Source organism: Balaenoptera musculus, chromosome 7 (genome assembly GCF_009873245.2).
Source record: "Balaenoptera musculus isolate JJ_BM4_2016_0621 chromosome 7, mBalMus1.pri.v3, whole genome shotgun sequence".
NCBI lineage: Eukaryota > Metazoa > Chordata > Mammalia > Artiodactyla > Balaenopteridae > Balaenoptera > Balaenoptera musculus.
This window is the reverse complement of record NC_045791.1, coordinates 106889340-106915662: the sequence shown is the minus strand read 5'-3', so window position 1 is coordinate 106915662 and position 26323 is coordinate 106889340. Positions and strand designations below refer to the sequence as shown.

The following is a 26323-nucleotide window of genomic DNA, read 5'->3' as shown; positions in this document are numbered from 1 at the left end:
AACTGAAAAGCACCAGTATGGGATCAGAAGGGCCATGACAACTGATGGTTGCAAGGTAAGTTTATTCAAAGAGCATGAATGTATATATAGGTTTAGTACGGAACGAATAGCCGACAATAAATCAGTAAACCTTGTTTTCCACATAATTCTGTCGCCACTGCCTATGCGTCAGCATGCTCTATGGGCCATTCTCTGGAGATACAGACTTCCCCCTCAGGGCAGCACGTCCTTCTTCTGGGGAACAACCAGGGGCTCTTAGATCCAGAGCAGGCACCTGGAACGAAACTGGCCGCAAGCCATTTTCCTTTTTTACGCTCAATACCGCAGCGTCAGGAGTGCATACCAAGAAAGAGACAAGCAGTTCTCCGGAAAGCAGAAAGCTGAATAAGCTTACAGCTTGGGGGCCACCACAGAGAGGGAGGCGTAAAGGCGGCGCCCGGAGCATGCAGGGACGGGAGGGGGCCAGAGGCTGCACTCAGCTCAGCTCCTCTGGAGGCTTGGCCGTGAGCCTCTCACCCTTAGGGAGCACGTCTCCTTACAAAATGACCTCTTTTTTTGCTTAAGATATCCCAAGTTGGGTTGTCTTACTTGTAAACAAGAGGGTCTAAAAACTAGGAACACAAAGGTGCACAGGAGCATGAACTGGGGGAGGTCAGAGCAGCTCGGGGTCCCTGGGGGTTGGGGGGTGAGGGGTGGAGTAGCAGGGAGCCGTGGGCAGTGAGGCCGGGAGGTGGTCCCTGGGTGGACCGGGAAGGACCTTGAAGGAGGGGGGACGTAGTCCACGAAACAACATGGGGCTCAGAGGTGTGGGATGGAACTGGTGTGAACGGCTTGTGTTCCAAAAGCCACGTAGGGAAGAAATAAATTGGGCTGGGGTCAGGAGAAATCCTAGCTAGCCATGACCCCAGCTCCAATTTGAAACCCACACATTTGAAAGTTCTACATGTAACACAAAGCAAAAAACAAACCAACAAAGGTGTGGACAAAATTAAAGAACAAGTGGAAGAAAAAAATGCACGTGACAGGAGGGTATTTTCAGTGATTTAGTAAGCCCTCAACAAGGCATCAGGGGCTTCCCTGGTGGCTCAGTGGTTAAGAATCCGCCTGCCAATGCAGGGCACACGGTTCGAGCCTTGATCCAGGAAGATCCCACATGCCGCGGGGCAACTAAGCCCGTGCGCCACAACTACTGAGCCTGCGCTCTAGAGCCCGCGAGCCACAACTACTGAAGCCCACGCGCCTAGAGCCCGTGCTCCGCAAGAAGAGAAGCCTCCACAATAAGAAGCCCGCGCACCGCAGCAGAGTAGCCCCCTCTCGCCGCAACTAGAGAAAGCCCACGCACAGCAACGAAGACCCAAAGCAGCCTAAATAAATAAATAAATTTATTAAAAAAATAAAAAATAAAGGGAAGGAAAACAAGAAAAAAATTTAAAACAAAAAATCATCAGGGTAATAACACCCCACAGGAAAACAGGCAAAGAATATTCTCCAAAAAGGAAATACAAATGGCTCATGAGCTTGAAAAAAAAAATTCAACCTTTAATAATAATAACAGGCAATTAAAAACAAAATCCCACTTTTGCCAATGAAACTGATACTTTCTTTTTTCAAGATAATACTTTATACTGAAGGGAGTTTGAGAACCTGGCTCCCTCACCACTGATTGAACCCCTCTGGCAAGTTCGGGAATATCTCAAACCTTTTGCCCAAGGTAACCGTGCATCAGTGCCCCACCCAGATCCCTGTGTTCTTATCGCTTAGTGCACAGGGCCGGACCTCCAACGCCACACCTGCATTTCTCTCCCGTGGGACCTCTCTGGGTTTTAAAGCCCTCCTTGCCTGCTCTTGTGGCCGACTGGAAGTGCAGGGAAATTAATACCACCTGGGAGCAGCCAATCACTGACAGGGGCAAGTGCTCAGATCCCCAAGGGCCTTGCCCCTCCAGTCTGGGTAAGTCTGGCATGTTTTCTGCACTGGCTCCCAGTGTCAACCAGCAGGATTCAGTTCCCACTGCCCACAGAGAGCTGCCTTCCTGATGGTCATCACTCCCCATCCTACTCCCCACTCCCCTTCAGGGTTTCCTTCACTTCCCAGATAAACTCCTTGCCTGTGGATCCTCACCTTAAAGGAACCGAAACAGACAACCATTGATTTGTTGTAAGGCACTTTCCCATGGAAATAGTCGTGAATATGTACAAAGACTTAGCTACTAGGATATTCGGTGAAGTCTTTTTTCTAAAAGAAAATAAAAGTGAATACACCAGGAAGTAGTGGTTAAATAAATCCTGGTATATTCATGCAATAGAATGTTCCTTGGCCACTTAAAACACATTAAATATTATACAAAGACCTGGAGAGAACATTCACAATAGGATGAAGTGAAGGAAGAATGTTAGAAAACACTAGATATCTTTGGTATCTTTGCAATATTTTATAACTATATACATTTGCCAAAATATTTACTAACTGTGGTTATTTGCAGGGAATGTGGTTAATGGTGATTTTAATTTCCTTGTGTGTGTATGTGTACACCTCTATATTTTTCAAATTTTCTGTCAGAATCATGCATTACTTTTGTAGTTAGAACTTGTAGTTTAACAATAAATAAATGCAACACCCATGAAGAGACCACCTAATAAATATAATTTATATGAATTTATTAATATGTTTTTAGTTATTACATCGGAGAAAATATACTTGCCAGTCGCTATAATTTAGGCTTTTGTCAAATTCAGATCCATTTGGCTCAAGCAATGATTTTCTGCTCAGGCATATCACCCATCAATTTTATACATCATTCTTTCCCCCCCAAAGTCAGAAATCTATACCATTCATTCATATCATATCAAGTACAAGGAATAAACGTTTCCTTACTTAGATGCACAAAGTGACATCTGGGAAGCATGAGCATAATTTAGAACCAGGCATTATTGGTGAAGGAATCTATCACATCCATCTACAGATGCCAGAAGATGAGGTTACAACTCATCCTGCGGTGGGGGTGGGGGGGGGGCAGGGGGAAGCAGTGGCTCCCAAACAGGTCCCATTTCTGCGTAGGTGAAGTACTGCAGATTGAAGGAGGGACCTATCCAACCCTCTTTGCAAGTCATTTGAAAGATGACAAGTGTAGTCCAGATTAAAGATCCCGGAGGGAGCAGAAAAGATATTTAAATATCTCTACCTATATGTGTGACTAACGCTTAGATCATTTTTATTTTTTAAAACACACTCTGGGGTGTTATTTTCTGGCAAAGTATTTCTTGAATAAGCATAACATGAATTTAACCTGACTCTGTTTGCAAGTTTCCAGCCCAGTTCTCAGTGTGCCTTGGATTTATGAGATTTCTTCGCTCGCTCTTTTTTCCCGAAGCATTTCTGGAAGGCAAAGGCACAGCCCTTAAAGGTGATGAAGATGACTGTCAGTACGACCGCCAGGAGGAAGCCGATCACATCCAAAGAGTAGTACTGGTACCAGGTGAGGTCATGGGCCGCAGGGCGCAGGTGTGGCGCCCCCTTGTGCCTCATCACAAACTCCACCCAGAATACAGCCAGGTCTAGAGGCTCCATGGGGCGGTCCTTGTGAAGGCGAGAGAGGTGCATGATGTTTTCCTTATAGCTGAACACACAAAGACAGTTATGTGAATGCCTGGAACACCAACAGTAGTGAACCATCCTCTCTCTATGCTTGCTTCCAGTTAGGAACGCTACCAGATTTTCCAAACTTGGCAGAGTTTCTATTGTAACCAGAAAAGAAAACACACACTAAATATTCTAGAAAGAATGAAAGAAAGAAAGAAAGAAAGAAAGAAAGAAAGAAAGAAAGAGAAAGAGAGAGAGAGAGAGGGAGGGAGGGAGGGAAGGAGGGAGGGAAGGAGGGAGGAAGGAAGAAAAGGGGAAAGGAAGAAAGAAAACTGGAAGCCAAAATTATAATTTTAAATTATTTGAAACTTGCTTCCTACTTTTCTTCTTTTCTTTTTAGTGATATCTTTGTAGGCAATTGATCATACTTGTTTCGTAACAAGATAAAGAAATAAAGGAAAAGGTCATCTCAGAAATTATTAATGATTTCCCATTCAATGAGACTGTAAACAATCTCTTCTAGCCAAAGTAAAAACCATTTTTAAGTGCCATCTCCAAGACAGTGCTATACTTTCAATTCAACTGTTGAAACATCAAACCTCCAAGTGCTAAATTTTGCATGAGGCAGTGTCTTTGCAGCCTGTTAAAGAAAAATGGATTCCTGTTTATTTTGGACTGTGTTGATAGCTGAGTCAGAATATCCAAATCCAAAATGGGTTAGATACTTCAACCCTTAGTATGGATGCACTAAAAGAGGAAAGAGAAGGAGGAGGAGGGTAAGGAGCAGAAGGCAAGGGAAAGAAAAGAGAGAAGAAAGAGAAAAGCGAGACGCTTATTCAGGAGCGGTTATGATCATTGCTGTCTTTGAATATGTCCATCATTTTATTTGGATACATTATTATAATGTACTATTAATATTTGGCCATAAATTCTGTTAAACATCTTCCTTGTATATAAATCTTCTCTTATAAAATAGATTTTCTTGGACTTTCATTCATTCATTCAATATTTATTGAGCACCTGACATGGCCTGGTTGTATAATCTGATGTTGGAAATTTTTCCACTTCTTTTTATTTTATGTAGGTCCAGTCCCAGCTTAGAGTGTTGGAAACATGGAGATTCACAATCGGAGATGGCTCAGAAATGAATAGATGAAGTTAGTTAGTAACTTAAGCTGACTGATTAGTGGTTTTGTTTTTTTTTTTTTTTAATGATAATGTACCAGAGAACTTCTACCAAGTCATTTTTAGGTTACAAGTACTTGTCCATACCACTGAACGAAAGGTCAAAATTACATCACTAATATGAACCTCAAGAATGAGTTTCCAGCATATGGAAAGAAATCGGGCTTTAATTGTAGTGATATGTGAGCAGCGCCACCCGATGCTGACATGCTGGGCTGCCGGAAGCCAATTGGAATGATGGATAAAAACCACACCGACTGCTCTGGGAAGGTTGTTGCTGACACTGTGGGCACTTTACCCTGGGGTTGTGTAGACAATTCTTTTCATTCACAGGCATCACACACATGGGAGCACCATCATTTCTAGCACATTTTCCTTGTCCAGGCTCAGTGTCCCCCTGTGTAGTGTGTCCTCCCATCTGAACACACTCCAGTCTTTTCACATCTGTCCTCCTTCAAAATGAAGCAAGTATGGGTGAAGGCTCCTGACACTGTCGTAGATACACACGCACATGCATGTGCAGCACACGCACATACGTAATTGATTATTGGATGAAGCCCACTCCTGGCAATCACTTCTTCTCATAAGGTTTTGATCAGCCTATCACTTGTAGCAATACAATCAAGTTCACGCAGAGATAATTTGATCTGGTGGCTTTTTGCCTTTTGAATTGTTTTCATAGCCACATTTGAAAAAACTTGACTTTGCTTTTATTATAAGCCTTTGTCATTATCACATGACACACACACACACACACACACACACACACACACATTAATAAACCCCATGGACAAAATTTCTCACAGGTTTCAGTGCTCGGAAAAGCCTTACCTTTAAGCACCTGGTTTGTTTTTATCTTACGGACACTATGTTTCTTGTAATGGAATACTTCTCTCTTTGCAGGAACTTATAGATCAGACATCTATTATATTGACATTGTTTTTTTTTTTAATTGGAGTTTTAAATATACCAAGGGAAATAATATTTAAAATCACTTCTGTGTGGGCTTCCCTGGTGGCGCAGTGGTTGGGAGTCTGCCTGCCAGTGCGGGAGACATAGGTTCGAGCCCTGGTCTGGGAGGATCCCACATGCCGCGGAGCGGCTGGGCCCGTGAGCCACAATTGCTGAGCCTGCGCGTCTGGAGCCTGTGCTCCGCAACGGGAGAGGCCGCGATGGTGAGAGGCCCGCGCGCCGCGATGAGGAGTGGCCCCTACTTGCCGCAACTGGGGAAAGCCCTCGCACAGAAACGAAGACCCAACACAGCCATAAATAAATAAATAATAAAATAAGTAAACCCAAAAAGTTAAAAAAAAAATCACTTCTGTGATAAATTCCATAGGAATTAAAGCATCTTTTTCTAAAAGGAATAATAATAACCCCAAATCATCTTACTTATAAATTAGATCTTGATGTATTTGTTTTCACATCTGAATGTTTATTGTGAAGCGATGGCCAGAATATAGGTAGTATTCCTTGGTAGCTTCTCTTACCTTTTGTCGCTGATGACAGTTTTCAGGGCATTTTCTAAATCTTCTGAACTCATTTCCAGGATGTTCAAGGTTACTCCGGCTCCCCGGGTCTCCATGCGCTTCGCATTGTCCATCTGATCACCAAACAAGGGCATCATCACCATGGGAACACCATTACATATTCCTTCATAAACACCATGGGAGCCGGAATGTGTGATAAAGGCCCGAGTCTTTGGGTGACCTGAGAAGCAAAACAGGGAGGGATGCCAGCAGTCAAGCCACTGAGTTTCACAACCTGATATCATCTAGGTTCTGAAAGCACTCTCAGGACCCAGTGCCATCCACACGTGGCCCTTGCAGAAAAGTGCAGAAGAAAATGTGGGTTGAGATGTCCTACCAGGTAAAAAGCAACATGAGATACATTGGCCATAATATTTTCCAGCTAAACAATTCTTTTGAATAGCCCTGCCTGAGCCACTTCCTTAATTTAACCTTGGTTTGACCTACACATCAAATCCTCCCCACGTACCAAGCAGATCATTTTGGGGCAGCCACTTGACAAGTTTTGTATTCTTCGCAAGATTCGGTGGTGGAGTCCCAGTGTACCGCCACAGGACCTTGCAGAAGCAAAAACAAAAAAACAAAAAACAAATAAAGTTTAGGAATATAATATGATTTTTAAAACAAAGCAAGATATCTGCTATAGTAGCTAGAAAGTGGAGTCTCCAAATGAATATAACCTTGGCAAGGGTGGGAGGTATAGTGAGTAAGAAGGCTTCTGGGGATGGGTAACATTCTGTGTCTTGTTCCAGAGGCTTGATTCCACGGGTATGTTCACTTTGTGAACTTGTGAACATTCATCAAGCTGTACATTTACGATTTTTGCACTTCTCTGCCCTTCAAGGGAAAGTTTACTTAACAAAATGAGTGGGCATAGAACTATTAAAGCAGAAATACAAGAAACAAATCCAGGGTTCTAAGCAACAGCTTTTTGGAGAAATATTCTCATGCAATATGAAGAAACACTATCCTGACCATTTTATTTTTAAAAATAAATTCTAATATACTTTTGAGTCACTTAGAGAGAAAGAGACCTCCTCGTGAAGTGGATCATGTTTTAACAGAGTAGTTGAGAGTGAAATTGCAAAAAAAGAACAACTTTGGATTAATAATTGGGAAGTGGCAGGGAAACCCAAGCCTAAAGCCCAACTCATAGAATTAATTTAGGTACTGAAAGCCTGGGGTTAGAACTCTTGTGAAGACAGATAAAAAGAAATCGTGTAGAATCTTCTTACTGTCTGAGGTATTTTGCCCAAAGCATCAGCAATTTCTGTAGCTTTCTGCTCCGGAATCTCTGAGACCATTGAGCCCAAGGAGAAGACCACAATTCCATGTTCTCCAGAAGCATTTACATAGGCTTCAAATTCCTAGGACCAGAAGAGAAATTTCCAGTTAAATTTTTTTCTCATATTCTTTGGCGACAGCATACATTCAGCTATGAATCAGGTATCTTCCTCTTAAGAATGTGATTAAAGGAGTGTGTGTGTTTGTGTGTGTGTGTGTGTGTGTGTGTGTGAGATAGAGACACAAAGCATTAGTGTGTGTTAGAGCATCCCTCCCTCCCTAACTGCCTTCCATCCCACAGGAGGAAGGCTTCCTGCTTACAGAGTTATCACTTGGGTTCTTCTCTGAGATACAGAATCCAGGTAATGGGCCAAGTTTCCAAAAGAGAAGTGATCAGAGGTAAGACCGGATCCACTTCCCCAGGGCTTCAGGCAGCTGGGAAAGTCTGGGAGGAAAGCAGGCCTTTAGGGGTGGGCGGGGCTGAAGGAGAGAGTTGAAGACGACAGGGAGGAGGGAGGAGAGGGGAAGAGGCATCCTGGAGAGAGGAGAGAGCCTTTCAGCAGATTCTGTGGAAGGAAACATTGGAGGAGAGGAACCCTGTCCAAAGTGGATTTCGGAAAGCTTTCTATGGACATTAAAGCTCCCGTATTGCCTGTCTAAGAAAATCTACAGTAAAGACCTGTATTACTTTTCAAGGTTTCTAGAATATTCTTTTATACTGAAAGAATGAATGGAGTCAAAGCAGAAAGCTACAGACAGCATTAAGGATTAGACTCAGGATTAAGGAAAAAGCCTCAAATAGCAAAAACATCCTTTCACAGCTTCCCTGCAGCCTATGACAGTTTCCCACATGGCAGCCAAACACACTTGGATGATTAAAAATCATATTCAGGTCAACTCAGTGGTGAAATTCAACCAGTCAACCATGCATTTTTCCACCTTTCCTGGAGAGGAGTTCCTAAAGAGTTTAAGTCAACTTGCCTGCTTTAGCAAGAAGAGTATACAGAAGTTTATTTGAATCTTTCTTTGCTGGTTCCTTAATGTACTGTAAAAAGTAAACTAGTATGAAAAATACAAAATAAGAGACAGAAACTCTTGCCAAGTGTGTCCCAGCGATCTGAGCCCCTTCTGTGGAGTTCAGAGAAGGTCAAGGGCATGTGAGTAAACTGTGACTACCAAAGCCACTGGTGGGAAGGAGAAACAGGCAGAATCTTCACCCACCCAGCATATGACCCTCACAGAGTGCTCATGTCCTGTTCCAGAAGCTGATTCCTTGTATCACTATGTCCATCATTGTCATCCAAGGAAGGCTGCAAATGTAAGGCTGCTCCACTGTCTCAGGAGGCATCCAACAAGGATCATCCGCAGGCATTACGGCCTTGGCTATTTAAGGACAAAGCTCAAGATGAGGCAATGGGACTTTCTGCAGAAACTTCTGGGCCAGATGACACAAGGAATAAGGAATGAAGAACAGAGAGAGAGCTACATGCGAAGCCCTCTGCAGATTACACCAGCTTGTTGTCCTCTGCATGTGAGACAGCATCATTCAAAAACTGGGGGCTGGGCTTCCCTGGTGGCGCAGTGGTTGAGAATCTGCCTGCTAATGCAGGGGACACGGGTTCGAGCCCTGGTCTGGGAGGATCCCACATGCCGCGGAGCAATTAGGCCCGTGAGCCACAACGACTCAGTCTGTGCGTCTGGAGCCTGTGCTCCGCAACAAGAGAGGCCGCGATAGTGAGAGGCCCGCGCACCGCGATGAAGAGTGGCCCCCACTTGCCACAACTAGAGAAAGCCCTCGCACAGAAACGAAGACCCAACACAGCCAAAAACATAAATTAATTAATTAATAATAATTAAAGTTGCTAGCAATTTTTTAAAAAACCAAAAACTGGGGGCTGAATTGATTCAAAGTCCTCCCTTTGCCAACGGTGTCCTATTGCCATTAAGTCGACTTTTTTAAATCAAGGAATAATGTTTTTCTCTTTGGCCGCACTGTGCGGCTTGTGGGAACTTAGTTCCCCAACCAGGGATTGAACCTGGGCCCTCGGCAGTGAAAGTACAGAGTCCTAACCACTGGACAACCAGGGAATTCCCAAGGAGTAATTTGTTAATCAAGTGAGTTTTGGTGTATTTGAACTGTACACCGTGATTGATTTTCCAGTTAACAATGAATCTTACAACCACTAGAACACGAGCAATCTGTGGTTCCCTTGAATAAAGCAGGATTTTAGAAAATGTCTGTGTGTATGGGGTGAGAATCAGAGGTGGCAGGGATCCCAACTAGTAAATACAGATTCTAGTTTACGACCTGGCAAAGGCCCTTCCCTAAAGTAATAAGGAATAGACTTAGAGATGGATGTCAAACAAAAGCTCTGAAAGGATGCAACAAAATGATTCAATCAGAAGAACAGCAGCATTAGCCACAGTGTTGAAACAAGAACCTGGAGATGAGTGGTGGGTGTGTTTCAGGAAGAGAGGAAGGAAGCTCCTAGATTCAGCCCTCCACAATAATCTTAGCTCAGCCTGATCTGTTCCCAAACTTCAGAGCCAACGCCAGAGTGCTCCAGGCTTCAGGAGATACATGCACACACACCTGCATGCGCACACGTGCAGGGGCACACACGTACACAGTGGGAATCCACTTAAAGGAAATAGAGCAAGGCATAAGTAGGGCAATTTTCCCCCAACTGTCGGTTATTAATGATCTAATTAACTCTCTGAGAGTCTCCAGATGGTTTTATACGTCTCCAAAGAGTGCCAAGGGCATTAGTGAGACTGTGTGATGTGGTTGGCTTTGCCCAGAACTGCGGGGTTTCCTGGGACTTTCAGTGTTAAAACCAGAACAGTCCTGGACAAACCACGATGCTGGCTACCCTGGATGTGAGCTAGGAGACTTCGTACGGGGCTCAGCACACGTGATTTTCAGAGATGGCTGCCAAGCTTGATTCCAAGCATGCCGGTAAAGCCACTGACCAGCCCTACTGCCAGGCCATCCCACTGTCTAGTCCGCCCCCACCAGCCTCAGGCCCTGTTCTAGGCCCATGTCTCCTGGCAGCTGTGTCTTAGCCTTTCCCATCGGGCTCATCTGAAAGGTCAAGGAGCTGGTATCATCCTCCCCACCGACCACACTGAATTCCCTAAATTTCCTAGGACCTCCTCTCCTTCATGAAACCAACTCTTACTTTAACCTTGTCTAGAAAGGGCCAATGTCCCCTCCTTCCATACCCTTCCACAGCCACTCAGCCACCGCAGGATGTGATTTAACACAAAGGGAACGCACAAGGCCATAAACACCCAAAGTTAGGTAATATCACTTGGCTGGAGTTTAAATGCCATGAAAGTCCAGTTACAGATCACAGAAGGGCACATGGCCAGTGTCAATTCTGGGCCAGTACGGGATTCAATAATGGTGAGGTCTACCCCCTACTTGGCAAAACTTCCCCTAAACCTTGCCCCGATTTCACAGTCTCTGGAATGGCCAAAGAGCAAAGCCATGTGTTGACTGAAATAAACCTCGACCCCCCCACCTCTTATCCCATTCCAGAAAAATAAGGCTCCCCGAAGCGAAAATACTTGCCTACTCCAAGGAGGCTTTTAATATAAAAACCCTGACTTTTGCTGCAAGTTTAGTATTTTTAGTTCCAGGCTTTTATTAGAGTTTTCCTTCCCAAATGCCTTTTGTTTTGCAAGAAGCCTCGTGAAACCCTTAGTATGTTGGAAACATGTCACTTTATCATTATACACTCAGAGCCACTTACAAACATTGCAGGCTTCCCTGGTCAGCACTCTTTCTTTTCCTCGTCATCTTCAAGTATGTTCTCACCCATCTTCTGTTTGGCTATTTTCCTCACAACTAATGTGGATGTATGGATATCGTCTCTGTATCTCTACATGTCTACAAAGATGGTCTCTCACCCTGAGAGGGGACTGACATCTTGGAATTCTTGAGTTTCATGCCTTTGCTCTCGACACTGTTCTACCATCTTTATTCTTTCAGACATCCCAAAGGTATGCCCAGCACCAGGCTGTGCTTTCTCTATGGACTCTCATTACCAAATAAAGATTTTATCTTTATTCCTGAAAAGTTCTGGACATTTACCAGTAGCATTGGGAGTAGGATGGTCCCCACTAGAGGGAGGGAAGTGCAGAGTAACATTCTTTAATTAATAAAAAGAAAAAAAGATAACAGCAACGTGACAAACCAGCAAAAATCAAGAAACGGGGAGATGAAAAAGCAAAATAAAAATAAACTGGAAGAATTATAATCAAATCTATCAATTGTTAAGTACAAACAGGCAAAATTCAACTATTAAAGGAATCTGCCTGCCTGACTAGGTTAAGAATATCAGCTCCACCTTGTTTAAAGAGAAAGAAGTTTGAAGATATGGAGTAGTAAAGAGGCACTAGAGAAATGTAAACAAAAATAACGCAGGAATGGTGATATTAATATCCAAAAAAGTGGGGCTTCCCTGGTGGCGCAGTGGTTGAGAATCTGCCTGCCAATGCAGGGGACACGGGTTCGAGCCCTGGTCTGGGAAGATCCCACATGCCACGGAGCAACTGGGCCCGTGAGCCACAATTACTGAGCCTGCGCGTCTGGAGCCTGTGCTCCGCAACAAGAGAGGCCGCGATGGTGAGAGGCCCGCGCACCGCGATGAAGAGTGGTCCCCACTTGCCGCAACTAGAGAAAGCCCTCACACAGAAACGAAGACTCAACACAGTCATAAATAAATAAATAAAAGAACGTGAATTTCTTTAAAAAAAAAAAAGCAAACTGGGCTATTCATTTCAGTAACAGTCAAGTGGTCTTAGTTTGCATTCAATTTCCAATCAGTTTCTCAATCTATCAAAAAAAAAAAAAAATCCAAAAAAGTGGAATTTCAAATTAAAAGCATTTAAAATAGGACAAGGAGAGCTACTATTTGGTACAACTTACAGAGACATTCTCACACCTAAGCTTATTTGCACCAAACAAGGCAGCAACTAACACATACTCAATACAATTCACCACTTAGACAAATTTACAGGGGAAAAAATATATCAATAAATGATATAAAAATATGATATCAAGAAAGGTAGTTGATAAAGTTCTGCAGCCTCTCCCATTAAACATCCAAAATAAAGATGGAAATCATTTAAATAAATAAAGACTGTTTGCCAAAAATCAATGGCAAACAACGCAAAGCAATGAAATGAAAATCTCACTTGGATGTGCTGGCTAGCTTTCTTTCCTTTGACCTGAATACGCCCATTGGTTTGATGATATTTCACTCCTTCCTTTTCCTCTGTCTGAAAGAGAATCATTAATGGCTTTCTATACTCTTAGGTTTTCTCATCTTGCTTTCAGAAAATCAACACCACCTCCTTCTTTCTTCACCAGACCACCCCATCAAGACACAAATGTGTCCAACGGGCCATTTCTCAGAATCTTATTGCCATAGGACCTTTGAGGGATTATCAGATCTCTCTCCACGTCACAGGGCCAGAATCAGAGCCCCATTCTGGAGACTCTGTCTTACAGCAGTGAGGTGAAGGCATCCACCTGACACTTGATTTCTCCTGGTTTTCTTCCCGCCGCCCAGAGTTTCTCCTGGCTGTGACAATTACATGATCATTTAAAATATGAATCATGTCAGGGGCACACTGGAAATAAGATTCATCGCTCTCCAAGGGTGATGAGAGCCCCTTAGTAGGAGCCAGACTCAGCACCTGGAACGTGCCTGGGCTACCAGCAGATCCTCAACCAATACTTGAAAAATAAATGAATGCACCCCCACTGAAATGTCATCTTCTTGAAGAATCCTTCCCAAACCCCTTTTTGAAGGAGCCTCTCCTGCTATTCTGTATCTCCTCTGTTGAGATTTGGAAAAGGATGTGAATGCTACTTTTCTGCATACTTCCAATGGTGTAGGGGAAAAAAATTAACATATAAGCATTTAAGAGAGATGCATGAACTTTCTGCCTATTGTCAGAACCTGGCTATCTGGTGATTTGCTTAGTAGAGGAAACGGAACTGCAGGATTCAGCCTATCTAGAAATGGACCTTTAGTCAGAAACATAAAGGCAATTTTCCCTGCTGGGATCTATAGATATCAAAAAATTATTTCAGCAATCTTGACTCTTGTGAGCCTGACCCAGTCACGGGCAAAGTGCATGCAGCACAATTTTGTTCTCTGCAAGGAACCCTGAACCCAGCATGCTGTGTTTATGGCATTTAACCGGTGTTGCATCTAATTGATTATTATCTGCTGGAGCACACAGAATAAAGTGGCCAAAATACACTTTCCTGAAGTATCTGATAAAAGAAATAACCCAGAAGATGATGCCAAAGACAACTATAAATTACATCTCAGACCTAGGAGACTGGTGAGATAGAAATCAACGAGAGAGGATATTTGAGACTATCTCAGCATGCTCATTCAGGACCTGTGGCAAGCTCATCGACCCAAAGCACTTGCTAGACTACAGGCATCTAAAGTTCCCACTCAAATACACACCTGAGATAGTGGCTTTTTGCTAGCGCAGTTGATCCCACCAATAAAAACTGTATTGGGCATGATGGGCCTTGGGTAATTATTTACAAAGTCACTTCTGAGGAGCCAGATAGATGCATAGCTCATAAGGTCCTGGAGAGTCACGTCTTTCTGAAGCACTTCCGAGGCAAGTGGCGCGTACGGGGAGTAAACCATGCTGCACAAAAAGTTCTCTGACAAGGCAATGAGAATGTTCTTCACCCGCTGCAGGAAGGTCATGCGATCTGAGTTAAAGGACAGAGGCCTGGGCACATAGGATGGTGGGTTGGGGCACTGGGTACCCTGAAAGTCCAGGCTGCATGGCATTCCATTCAAAAAGTACACGGCAGGCACAGCCAGGTACTGGGCCACGATGGGGCCACAGGGAAGGAAAGGGTCTGTCAATACAGCATCAAAGCTGCCTTCTGCCAGGGAGGACATCAGCTCCTTGTTGTGCAGTAAATGGGAGCAGGCGGAAAAAAGTAGAGCCGAGTCATCTTTGATTTTCTTGTATATTTTGACCACGCGCTGCAGAAAAGGATCGTTCTCAAAAACACTACGCCCAAGGTTTATAAAAGCCACTTCCAAGTCCTCCCTTCGGAATGGCACAGGATACCTCTTCAAGGTGTAAAATGCCCCTTCTTTAATGTACATGGAGGCATCGGATGCGAGGACCACTATGTCATGTCCCCTGTGCTGCAGCTGCTGGATGGCCCCGATCAAACTCAGCCAGTGGCTGCCGTCTATGGGGACCACCAACAGCTTCCCACCCTGCGTCAGGGCAGGGCCGAGCATGCACAGCAGCAGGCCCAGGATGAGTGGACATGGACCCTGGGACCCTGCTGTCATGGTGCCCCTGCCGTTGCTACCAAGACTGTCACCTGCCGGAGGTCTGCCCTCTCCCACTTACACAGCGCAAGAACCAAACTGTACACCAAGTTAATGTTTGATTATGTCACGTGACGATCGCTGTCAGTGAGCTAGCGGTACCTGGAAGTTTACTTTTAGAGATAAAGAGGGCAGAACTTGACTAGGTCTCTTCATAGGCAACAACAGTTTAACTGGCTGGAATTCCTTAACAATCACTTGAATCACATTTTTTTTTTAATCTTTGTTGGAGTATAATTGCTTTACAATGTTGTGTTAGTTTCTGCTGTACAACAAAGTGAATCAGCTATACGTATACATATATCCCCATACCCCCTCCCTCTTGAGCCTCCCTCCCACCCTCCCTATCCCACCCCTCTAGGTGATCGCAAAGCACCGAGCTGATCTCCCTGTGCTATGCAGCTGCTTCCCACTAGCTATCTCTTTTACATTTGGTAGTGTATATATGTCCATGCCACTCTCTCACTTCGTCCCAGCTTCCCCTTCCCCCACCCTCCGTGTCCTCAAGTCCATTCTCTACGTCTGCATCTTTATTCCTGTCCTGCCCCTAGGTTCATCAGAACCATTTTTTTTTTAGATTCCATATATATGTGTTAGCATACGGTATTTGTTTTTCTCTTTCTGACTTACTTCACTCTGTATGACAGACTCCAAGTCCATGCGCCTCACTACAAATAACTCGATTTCATTTCTTTCTATGGCTGAGTAATATTCCATTGTATATATGTGCCACATCTTCTTTATCCATTCATCTGTTGATGGACATTTAGGTTGCTTCCACATCCTGGCTATTGTAAATACTGCTGCAATGAACATTGTGGTACATGTCTCTTTTTGAATTACGGTTTTCTCAGGGTATATGCCCAGTAGTGGATTTGCTGGGTCATATGGTAGTTCTATTTTTAGTTTTTTAAGTTACCTCCATGCTGTTCTCCATAGTGGCTGTATCAATTTACATTCCCACCAGCCGTGCAGGAGGGTTCCTTTTTCTCCACACCCTCTCCAGCACTTATTTTTTGTAGATTTTTTGTTGATGGCCATTCTCACCAGTGTGAGGTGATACCTCATTGTGGTTTTGATTTGCATTTCTCTAATGATTAGTGATGTTGAGCATCCTTTCATGTGTTTGTTGGCAATCTGTATATCTTCTTTGGAGAAATGTCTATTTAGGTCTTCTGCCCATTTTGCGGTTGAGTGTTAGTTTCAGGTGTACAGCAAAGCAATTCAGTTTTATATATATATATATATATATATATATATATATATATATATATTCTTTTTCAGATTCTTTTCCATTATAGGTTATTACAAAATACTGAATATAGTTCCCTGTGCTATACAGTGGGCCCTTGTTGTTTATCTATTTTATATGTAGTAGTGTATATGTGTTAATCCAGCACTCCTAATTTATCCCTCCCCCGCTTTCCCCTTTGGTAACCATAAATTTGTTTTCTACATCTGTGAGTCTGTTTCTACTTTGTAAATCAGTTCATTTGTATTATTTTGTAGACTCCACATATAAGTGATATCATATGATATTTGTCTTTGTCTGACTTACCTCACTCAGTATGATGATCTCTAGTTGCATCCATGTTGCTGCAAATGGCACCATTTCATTCTTTTTTATGGCTGAGTAATAGTCCATTGTGAGATAGATAGATAGATAGATAGATAGATAGATAGATAGATAGATAGATGATAGATAGATAGATAGATAGATAGATAGATAGATAGATAGATAGATAGATAGATATACCCAGCCACTGCATCATTTTTTGATTCATTCATCCAGCCAACATCTATTGATTCTGGCACAGTACTGGGCTTGGAGGCTCCAGCAGAAACCACCACAGATGCGTCTCCCACCTCCCCAGAATTCAGGCTCCATCTGGAGAGACAGACTGACAATCTATACAGATAAACAGACACATCAGAGGTTGTGACCTAGCAGGTAAGAAGGAAATGAATGCTGCTGGAGTAGAGGATGATGGGAAAGGAAGCCCAACTCAAGTCTGTGTGCACAGAAGGCCTTTCTCAGGACAGATCTATATCCGTTCAGGGAGGCAGTGAGAGAGCACTCGGTAAATAAGAAACCAAAAGAGATCAGGCAGCAAAAGGTCAACTGTGCTCATCACTCAGGCCCAGGGAAAGAAGACACTTTGGGAAATTCTGATGATCAGTTGAAGGTGAAGGGGCAAGAGGAACAAAAATACTAAGAGGAACATGTATCTATTGAGCATATGCTATGTGCCAGGTATGACGCTTAGTACTTTACAACACATCTTAGGTAATCCCCAAGAACTGTGCTGTAAAAGCTGATACTCTTATTCCCATTTTACAAACAAAGACACTGAGGCTCAGAGAGATGGAGTGATTTGCCAAAGTCCTGTATTTACTAAATGGCAGATCTGAGACCCAGGCCCTGGGTGTGGAAGCCTGGAAGCACTGCCTCTTAACCACAACTCCCCACGGCCTCAAGCAGGGCCCAGACAACAGTATTAAGACTGAGATGGAAATGGACAACAAACCAGAAGACAGAAGTAGAGCTGTAATCCCCACAGTCATGACCCAATCAAAATAAACGGAGAGAAGGCAGATGGCAGGACTTTGGGATTAAGTAGAATGTACTCCCACAGCAATACCCAGCACTAGCTGGTGCTCCGAAGATCGGGCGAAGGGTCAGGGAGCGAAGTGTGGTAGTTGCCGAATAGAAGTGCCCCTCCCCAAGAAAGGGCAAATCGGAGTGCAGACAGAACTGAGCACCTCGCTCTTTCCTTTTGGGATCCATTGTTGTTTGACGCAACCCCAGGATGAAAGCACAGAGCCCAAAGTTTTCACTATGGACATCACTGGCCCATACTTGGGGATCTGTTAGGAGGTTCGTGGAGAAACTGCTAACTTAAATTGATGTCCTGTGGGGCATGTTCACTGGGTCCCCCTCATTCCGGTACTTAGAGTAGTTACTTAGAGTCCCTTTTCCCTGTACCACCATCCTTCCTCCACAGACCTCCAGTCTTGTGTGTGCTTACGTATGGGTGCACATGTGTGCACGTGCTCACACTCATGTACTCTGAAGCTCCCTGCCTCCCTGCCCTGCCCAGACACTCAGCAATTCTCCAGGACCAAGATTCTGGGTGAACAGGAAAGAGGTAGCAATGCTTTTGCTCATTGGTGTGCGCTTATCTGCCATTCTGAAATTCATAGCCCAGTTTAAACAGTAAGGGCAGTAATTCTTCCGAAGTCTCAATGTTGTGAGAGTTCATCTGTAGATCACACAGAGCAAAGGGGCTGTAAGTACACACAGTCACCCCGGTAATGATTTTGTGGCTTTCCTGCACGACGCAGAAACTCAGAAATTTTTGAGGCCTCTGTGCACTTGGATGGTTTGGGATCGTGACTCTGCCCATGACCAGGGAATGTTCTTTACCAATATGAATAGCAGACAATCCACACACTGTCAAGAATTATGACCAAGAACCACTACTAAGCAATTCGATAAAGCTCCTGCCCTGAAACCTGTGAAGATCTGACACTCAAAATCCATTGTTAATTCCCCCACTCATCAAATATTTATGGGAAGTCTTGGCTCTCCCAGCACGATGCTAGGAGCTGGGGCCACAAACCCAAGTTAGAAACGGTCTGTGCCTGTCAAGAGGGCTCTGGTGGACAAACAACCAGGCAATTACAGGGCAGAGTGAGATGTGCCCTGGTGGGGGAGCATGGGTGGCCAAGGAAACTGAGCAGGGCAGTGATGTAGTCTTGCTTTAGGGGCTACTGAAGAGTGGGGCGTCTGCAAGAGCATTCCTGGAACCCATTGGAAGGTGATTTCTTTTAAAGCTGAAGCCAATAGTTAAGAAACCCACCACTCCACAGATTCCTAGTTCTTTTGATGGAATCAGATTGGAGCTGCTTGTTACTAAACTAAAAGGGCTACATAAACAAGTCTTTTGCCCTCTGGATAATCTGTGGGACCCTGCAGGGGGAAACAAAGCCACCTTCCTTAAATCTCTGTAGCATTTTGCTTTATTCTGCCTTGTACCCCTTAGCAGTCTGCCTGTCTGTCTCTGCTACTAGACTCTCTCTGTGTCTCCGCCTCTACCTATGTATCTATCTATTCACATATATATACATATATACGTCCACAGGTTCAGCTTTGGAACCACTCTCTCACGCAGGTGGCCGTCTATGGTTTTGCAGACAGTAAGACTCAGTAAATGTCTCTGTATGGATGTGACACCCCTTCTCCCTTTGCTCTAGGCCCCATGTCCAAGCAAGAAAGTGCTGAATCCGGATCATTCTACCACTGTTTCTCAGACCCACCTGCCATGGTCCTGCTTCAGGGCCTCAACCGCCAAGCCCCCTAATCCCTACCTGTCCCTTTTGGCTCCCTGCATAAGCTGTCCCCACGCCACCACCACCCCTGAAACCTTGGTCAACAGATTCCTAGGGCCCAGAATAGAATTCAGGCTCCTCAGCCTTGCCCTCGGAACCCCCTGCGGTGGACTCCAGCTCGCTCCTCCTCTCTAGCCCTTCTGCTCAACCCCTCCCTCTGCCCCTTTCCCTCCTGCCGTTCTGGATCACTTAACCCTCCCAAAACACACCTGGTATTTTTCCGTATTGCTTTGTTTACACCGGACTCTACTCCCAATCTGCTTCCTACTACTGTTTATTGCGTGCTTAGCAAATGCCAAGTTCAGGGCTTCAGTCTCTCCAGGCGATATGGAGTCAGCAGTTTGTCATGGTGAAATGGTGCACCCTTTTGGATCTACTACCCTTCATGATGAAATGTTGAGAGTTCATTGGTTAATCATTTCCTCTTAGAACTAAGTGACCTTTATTGGTGTTGCCTCACCATTTATGAAAGCAAAGAATATAGAGTCAGGGAGAGAATAAGGAGGAGGTGGAAAGAAGTCAGATGTCAAAAAGAAAATCATGGTTATGATACAGCAGTTTTAGCAGAAGTAATCATTGAACCCCAAGTTTACCCACAGCACTATAAACATGGCCAAACAAGCTTTAATCATTTTGATATACTAGACGAGGTGTTCACAAACTATGGGCCACAGCCCCCTCGGGATCCCCAAGACTTCATCAGAGAATTTCCCAAAGTTAAAACTATTTCCATGATAATGATATTTGACTTTCGTGTACAGTGGAATTTCCCAGTGGCTACATGACACGTGATATAGCAATACATTAAATGTAGGACCAGATATAAAAACCTAGCTGTCTGTTAAGCCAGAGAGATGAAAAAAATGTAAAATGAAACCACTCTTCATTAAATTTCTTTGGCTTGAAAGATAGTTATTTTTCCATAAAAATATGATTTATGTTAGCATGTAATGGGTTTATCGTTGTTAAATTGACTAACTTTGGCTGTTTTAATTTTTAATGGAGTAAGTGCTGATAGATATAACCCACATAAAATCAAAAGGGTCCTGAAGCCAAAAAGTTGGAGAAATGCTCTCCTAGACAAATGATACGACTGTCCTTCAGCCCAGGGTCGGACTAAACTCACTCCTGTTGCTCTACCCCTACCTCAGGCCGAGGGGAACCCTGACGTAAACCCTATTTTAAGAAAAGCATTTCCTAAGGCATTCAGAGCCACTGCCCCTATTTGGAGACCACAGGTCAGTTGAGGGCCGGGTGGGCGGAGCGAATGAGTGGGCGGGGCCTCCGCGCCTGCGTGAAACACGTCACAGAGCGCCTCGTGGGGAGAGCATTCTGGGATGCGGCCTCGGCCAATGAGACGCGGGCCTCGTCACAAGGGGCGGGCCCTCCGGACAGCCTGGCCTGGTGGGCACTCTGGCCTGTGCCCCGAGGCTGACGGCCGCGCCGCTCGCCCTCTCCCTGGCCTGCGGGCCGTGCCGAGCCGTCCAGCATGGTGGACTACTACGAGGTGCTGGGCGTGCCCCGCCAGGCGTCGATCGAGGCCATCAAGAAGGCGTACCGCAAGCTGGCGCTCAAGTGGCACCCGGACAAAAACCCTGAGAACAAGGAGGAGGCGGAGAGGAGATTCAAACAAGTGGCCCAGGCCTACGAGGTGTTGTCAGACGCCAAGAAGAGGGACGTCTACGACCGATACGGCGAGGCGGGAGTGGAGGGCAGCGGTGGCGGCAGGCCCTTCGAGGACCCGTTCGAGTGCGTCTTCACCTTCCGCGACCCGGCCGACGTCTTCAGGGAGTTCTTCGGCGGCCGGGACCCGTTTTCGTCTGACTTCTTCGGAGACCCGCTTGAGAACATTTTGGGCGGTCGGAGGAGCTCCCGCGGAAGCAGAAGCAGAGGGTTCGCACCGATTTTCTCCACCTTCAGTGAATTTCCAGCATTCGGATCTTCCTTTGATACAGGATTTACTTCCTTTGGTTCCCTGGGGAATGGGGGCCTTTCTTCCTTCTCCATGTCTTGTAGTGGTGGGACGGGCAACTTCAAATCCATGTCGACTTCCACCGAAATCATTAATGGCAAGAAGATCACCACCAAGAGAATCATTGAGAATGGCCAAGAAAGGATAGAGGTGGAAGAAGACGGAGAGTTAAAGTCCATGACAATAAATGGCAAAGAGCAGTTGCTACGCCTTGACACCAAGTGATTCCGGTCCACATTTAATTCAGAGCGCATTTTGAGGAAGAGTAGGATTTTTTTTTTTTTTTTGAAGATTGCAAGCGAACTCTACTTTCAAAACGACTGTACTCAAGAATTTAGAAACAGATCAAGGCAATGCCTATTTGTTGTTGTTGGGACCACAGAATGGGACCTCTGTTTTTCTTTAAAACTGTGGTAAATATCTGTATGCTCTTTGCTATTTATTAAACATCCCAAGGCTGATAGTGATTATTTCATGGTACTAAGACAAAATGTTCACCACCGCACTTTGAACCTTGCCTTTCCATTTTGTTTGAAGTGTGAGCCAAGTAGCTCGCTCTGAAGTTAACATTGCGAAGGTAAATACGTTTACTTCAATTTTTTAGCACAAAGTAGTAAGAGGTATGAATATATTAATAATACTCCTGGCTTACAGATGGTTTTTAGTTCTATATAATGCTGGTGACATAGTAAGAGTTGACTGCTTAAATATAGCGGTAAACCTAGGCTTTTTAAAAACAGGTAAACCTGGCATAGGTTGATGTACTAGTTTCCTATGGCTGCTGTAACAAATTACCACAAACTTGGTGGCTTGAAACGGTGTCTGTTTATTCTCTTAGAGATCTGGAGGTCGGAAGTCTGAAATTGGTTTCATTGGATTGAAGTCGGTGTTAGCAGGGAGCGTGTTCCCTCCAAAGGCTTGGGCAAAATACTTAAGTAAATTCCTCATGGTTACCATTAGTTAATAGGATCCTTAAGACACTATTCAGATAACTTGACTTAAACAGTAATTAAAAAAAAAAAAAAAACAGTGGTGGTGATGACTCAAAAACTTTATTCAATTGCTAGCTGTACCCAAACTGGTTCTACAACTATGAATGCTGGAAATGTAAAAAAGCATTTCCAGGGGCTTCCCTGGTGGCGCAGTGGTTGAGAATCTGCCTGCTAATGCAGGGGACACAGGTTCGAGCCCTGGTCTGGGAAGATCCCACATGCTGCGGAGCACCTAGGCCCGTGAGCCACAACGACTGAGCCTGCGCGTCTGGAGCCTGTGCTCCACAACAAGAGAGGCCACGATAGTGAGAGTCCCGCGGACCGCGATGAAGAGTGGCCCCCGCTTGCCACAACTAGAGAAAGCCTTCGCAGAGAAACGAAGACCCAACACAGCCAAAAATAAAACGATAAAAAAAAAAAAAAGCATTTCCATAAGGCTACACAAAACTATCCCATTGCCATGTGCATGATGTATCTCATTTCAAATTAGATTGACAAAAGCCGCAAAGATTGGAATAGTGGAAGGTTTGGAATATTGTTTGAGTGATGAAACACACACACATCTGAGAGGATAGCTTTCTGTTGGCACAATTTATGCCCCCAAAGGGGCCATGGTTGCCTTAGGATAGTCCACTGCAAAATGTTCCATCCTCCTTGGTCCTCTCCCAAGGAAAGGTTTGCGTGAGGCATGAGAGCAAAAAGACAACTGAACTGGACAGACTGAAAATGCAGCATGTTCTTAGTTCTTTACGGAAAAGTCATGTGATCTGAGCACATTGTTAACAAACTTAGAATATATGAGATTGAGTTTAGATACCCTTTGGTCCTTTAAAGTTCAATCCCCATGGAATGACATGCAAAAAATACACAGCAGGGACACAGGATTCAGCCACCACTCTCCTACAGGGACACGCGGAGTCTATTAAAACCATGTCAAATAAACAGTCACTGAAGTACCTCGGCAGTGCTGCTTATATACTCTGTTCAAGCAGGAACAGAATAAAACAGACTACTTGGGCTTTTCAAAAATGAGTTCATTTGCTTGCCAGGCAAGGGAACACACTGTTGAAGACATTCATGGTTGTTGAGGGAGCTGGAAGGGATGGGGAGCAGGGACAGAAGGGATGTTAGGAGTTTTGAAGTGATAGGAAGGAAGGTGCACAGTTTCATGGTGCTTATGCTAATTAAGGGTAGAAAACTACCGTTCTGGATAGAGCAAAATAAGTGCATTTGTATACAAATAGTTAAAATAAGTCCCCGTTGTTCAGTGGTCAGGTAAGTCTTCAGTTGAATCCAGTAAGAGTCTGGCATACCAAGATGACACAGAGGTCTTAGATCTTCAACCGCTCTGGGTAATTAGAATAGTTGAGGGCAAGGACAGCGTTCAGTTTTGATATATCCTGGATTAGTACTGCTAAGTGGAAAGTTTCCCTTTTACAGAAATAGAAAACATTTAAGGAATTTTCAGGGAATTCCCTGGTGGTCTAGTGGTTAGGCACTTTCACTGCCATGGCCCTGGTTCAATCCCTGGTCAGGAAATTAAGATCCCTGCAAGCTGCGAGGTGTGGCCAAAAAAAAAAAAAAAAAAAGAATTTTCAAAACTGAAAATCTTTTTTTAAAATTTATTTATTTTTGGCTGCATTGGGTCTTTGTTGCTGCGTGTGGGCTTTCTCCAGTTGCGGCGAGCGGAGGCTACTCTTCGTTGTGGTGTGCGGGCTTCCCATTGCGGTGGCTTCTCTTGTTGTGGAGCACGGGCTCTGGGCGCACGGGCTTCAGTAGTTGTGGTACGCGGACTCAGTAGTTGTGGCTTGCAGGCTCAGTAGTTGTGGCACACGAGCTTAGTTGCTCCGTGGCATGTGGGATCTTCCCAGACCAGGGCTCGAACCCGTGTCCCCTGCATTGGCAGGCAGATTCCCAACCACTGCACCACCAGGGAAGCCCAAGTATTCCTCTTTTATGGAAAGGCTTGAATGGGTTTCAGAGTGGAAGAAAAGCATTTCCCCTGGTGCAAAAATGAACATCTCAAGTCCCCTGCGTTGGATTCCCTCCATGGAATCACTAGCACCACCCCACAGAACACACCAGGCAGGGAAAAGTGTGTTCCTGTGAGCTCCAAGAGACCTGGGGACCTGTCGTCCTCTTAGCAGAATCCAGATAGACACTTCCCCGCTGGAGCACCACACTTAACTAGTTCTAGTTCAGCTTATCTCACACAACAGAAAGTATTTGAAAGAAAGAATACTCTCTTCAAATAACCATTAAGGATCAGTCTTCTTTCCCCTGTGATTCCACTCTTCTGTCTCCAAACAGGGAGGGAGTCCCTCTTCATCTTGGGCAATCATTCACCCAAATGCTTACTTGTCCAGGAATTTCTAATTCCACTTTCTCAGTAAACACAGATTCATTTCCTCTTCTCCTACTCTCCTTTGAACTCTTTCGGTATAATTTCAACGACCACCAATGAGCATACGCAGCAATCTAATGTGACTACACTCTGGGAAAGAGTCAACAACCTCATTAATGAAATAGTCTATTCTCCATCTTTAGCCCATGCAGCTGAATTTTGGACTTCTTAGTAACTTACAGAACTCTTTCCTCCTATTAATATGCAACTTGTAGAATACCTAATCAGAAATAAGCTTTGTTAAAGTGGAGCTCTCTAAGGAAAGCTCCTTATTTGTTTTTTTGTTTTTGTTTTTGTTTAGTGGATGAGAATACTTAATGTAAAATCAGGGAGAATGCTTCATTTGAGGTATCTATATTTGGCAAAATAAAGAGGAACTCTTTACCTTGGAACTTTATGAAAACAAAACCATTTGTTGAAAATGAGTATATTCATATTATGGGAGGGGCAGTAACTATCTTGAAGGAAGCAAAAGAGTGAATTTTTTTAATGCATACTGAAAGTAGTAAAGATCATAATTGATAATGCAGAAAGTAAAATCAGTGTAGAAGTATGCTCTTCCAGAGATCATCTCCCAGAATGCATCAGAAAAATAGAGTAGATAGGATTGAAGAGCAACATGAGAGCAACAGAGCCTGGAAAGTAGAAATCTGTGGGTGACAGATGTTCCCCAAGAAGAGACCAGAACAAAATTTCAATAACTTAGAGGAAAACTTTCAAGTTTTCAATAAGATCTGGGTTTAACTTTAGGCTGATGGTGTGTGGTAGGCAGAAAAATGGCCCTGCAGAGAAGTTCACATTCTAATCTCTGGAAGCTGTGAATATGTTGCCTTACATGGCAAAGGGACTTTGTAGATATGATTAAGTTAAGGGTCTTGCCATAAGGCGATTACCATGGATTATCTGGGTAGTTTCAACCTAACCCCACAGGCCCTTATAAGTGAGAGGGAGGCAAGAATGTCAGAGATTTGGAGATGCTGTACTGCATTTACATGGAAATGGAAAAATAACAGATAATTCCCAAATTAACAACAAATAATATTGTTTATAAAAAAAGGAAAAAGGAAACACAAAAAGAATGAGCTTATACTAAATGGAAGGAATAAAGTAATTATATTGTGTGAATGAACAGAATTCTTACATCAAAAGAAATAGATTGGATGGAGATTTTTTTAATATTTTTTAAATTTTTAAGTGAACTTTTAAAGGTTTCAAGTTAAAAGAGATAGACTTCACATACATGGTCAAGTTACTTTTTTCAAGGGTTCAAAGAATATTCAATAGGGACAGTCGTTTCAAGAAATGGTGCTGGGAAAACTAAATATCCAAATGTAAAAAATGAATTTGGACTCTTACTAATGTCATATAAAAAATTAACTCAAAATGGATCAAGGATCTAAAACTATAAAACTCTTAGAAGAAGACATAGGACAAAACTTCACAACATTGAATTTGGAGAAGATTCCTTGAAAATTACACCAAAGGCATAATTAATGAAAAATAACTAATTGCTGATAGTTTTGGTTTTCTTTTTGCGGGGGGGGGGGGGGCTGGGGCATGCCACACAGCATGAGGGAACTTAGTTC

The 26323-nt window shown here is 43.9% G+C and overlaps 2 protein-coding genes across 3 annotated transcripts; one reads left to right on the top strand and one right to left on the bottom strand.

Annotated features, from left to right (window-relative positions):
* Window positions 1-2636: 2636 nt before the first annotated feature.
* On the bottom strand, window positions 2637-14996 carry UGT1A1 (UDP glucuronosyltransferase family 1 member A1). Of its 2 annotated transcripts, XM_036858515.1 has the most exons (6): window positions 14075-14996; window positions 12783-12866; window positions 7529-7660; window positions 6763-6850; window positions 6255-6474; window positions 2637-3616 (listed from the first exon to the last, which is right to left on the bottom strand). In XM_036858515.1, the coding sequence occupies exons 1-6, from the start codon at window positions 14936-14938 to the stop codon at window positions 3319-3321; spliced, it is 1686 nt and encodes a 561-aa protein (XP_036714410.1). In that variant the 5' UTR covers window positions 14939-14996; the 3' UTR covers window positions 2637-3318. The 2 variants fall into 2 exon arrangements, with proteins under 2 accessions (XP_036714410.1, XP_036714411.1); XM_036858516.1 differs by lacking the exon at window positions 12783-12866.
* Window positions 14997-20858: 5862 nt separating this feature from the next.
* Window positions 20859-21578, top strand: DNAJB3 (DnaJ heat shock protein family (Hsp40) member B3). The gene has a single exon (XM_036858517.1). It carries the CDS (start codon window positions 20859-20861, stop codon window positions 21564-21566), a length of 708 nt encoding a protein of 235 aa, XP_036714412.1. The 3' UTR covers window positions 21567-21578.
* The last annotated feature ends 4745 nt before the right edge of the window (window positions 21579-26323 follow it).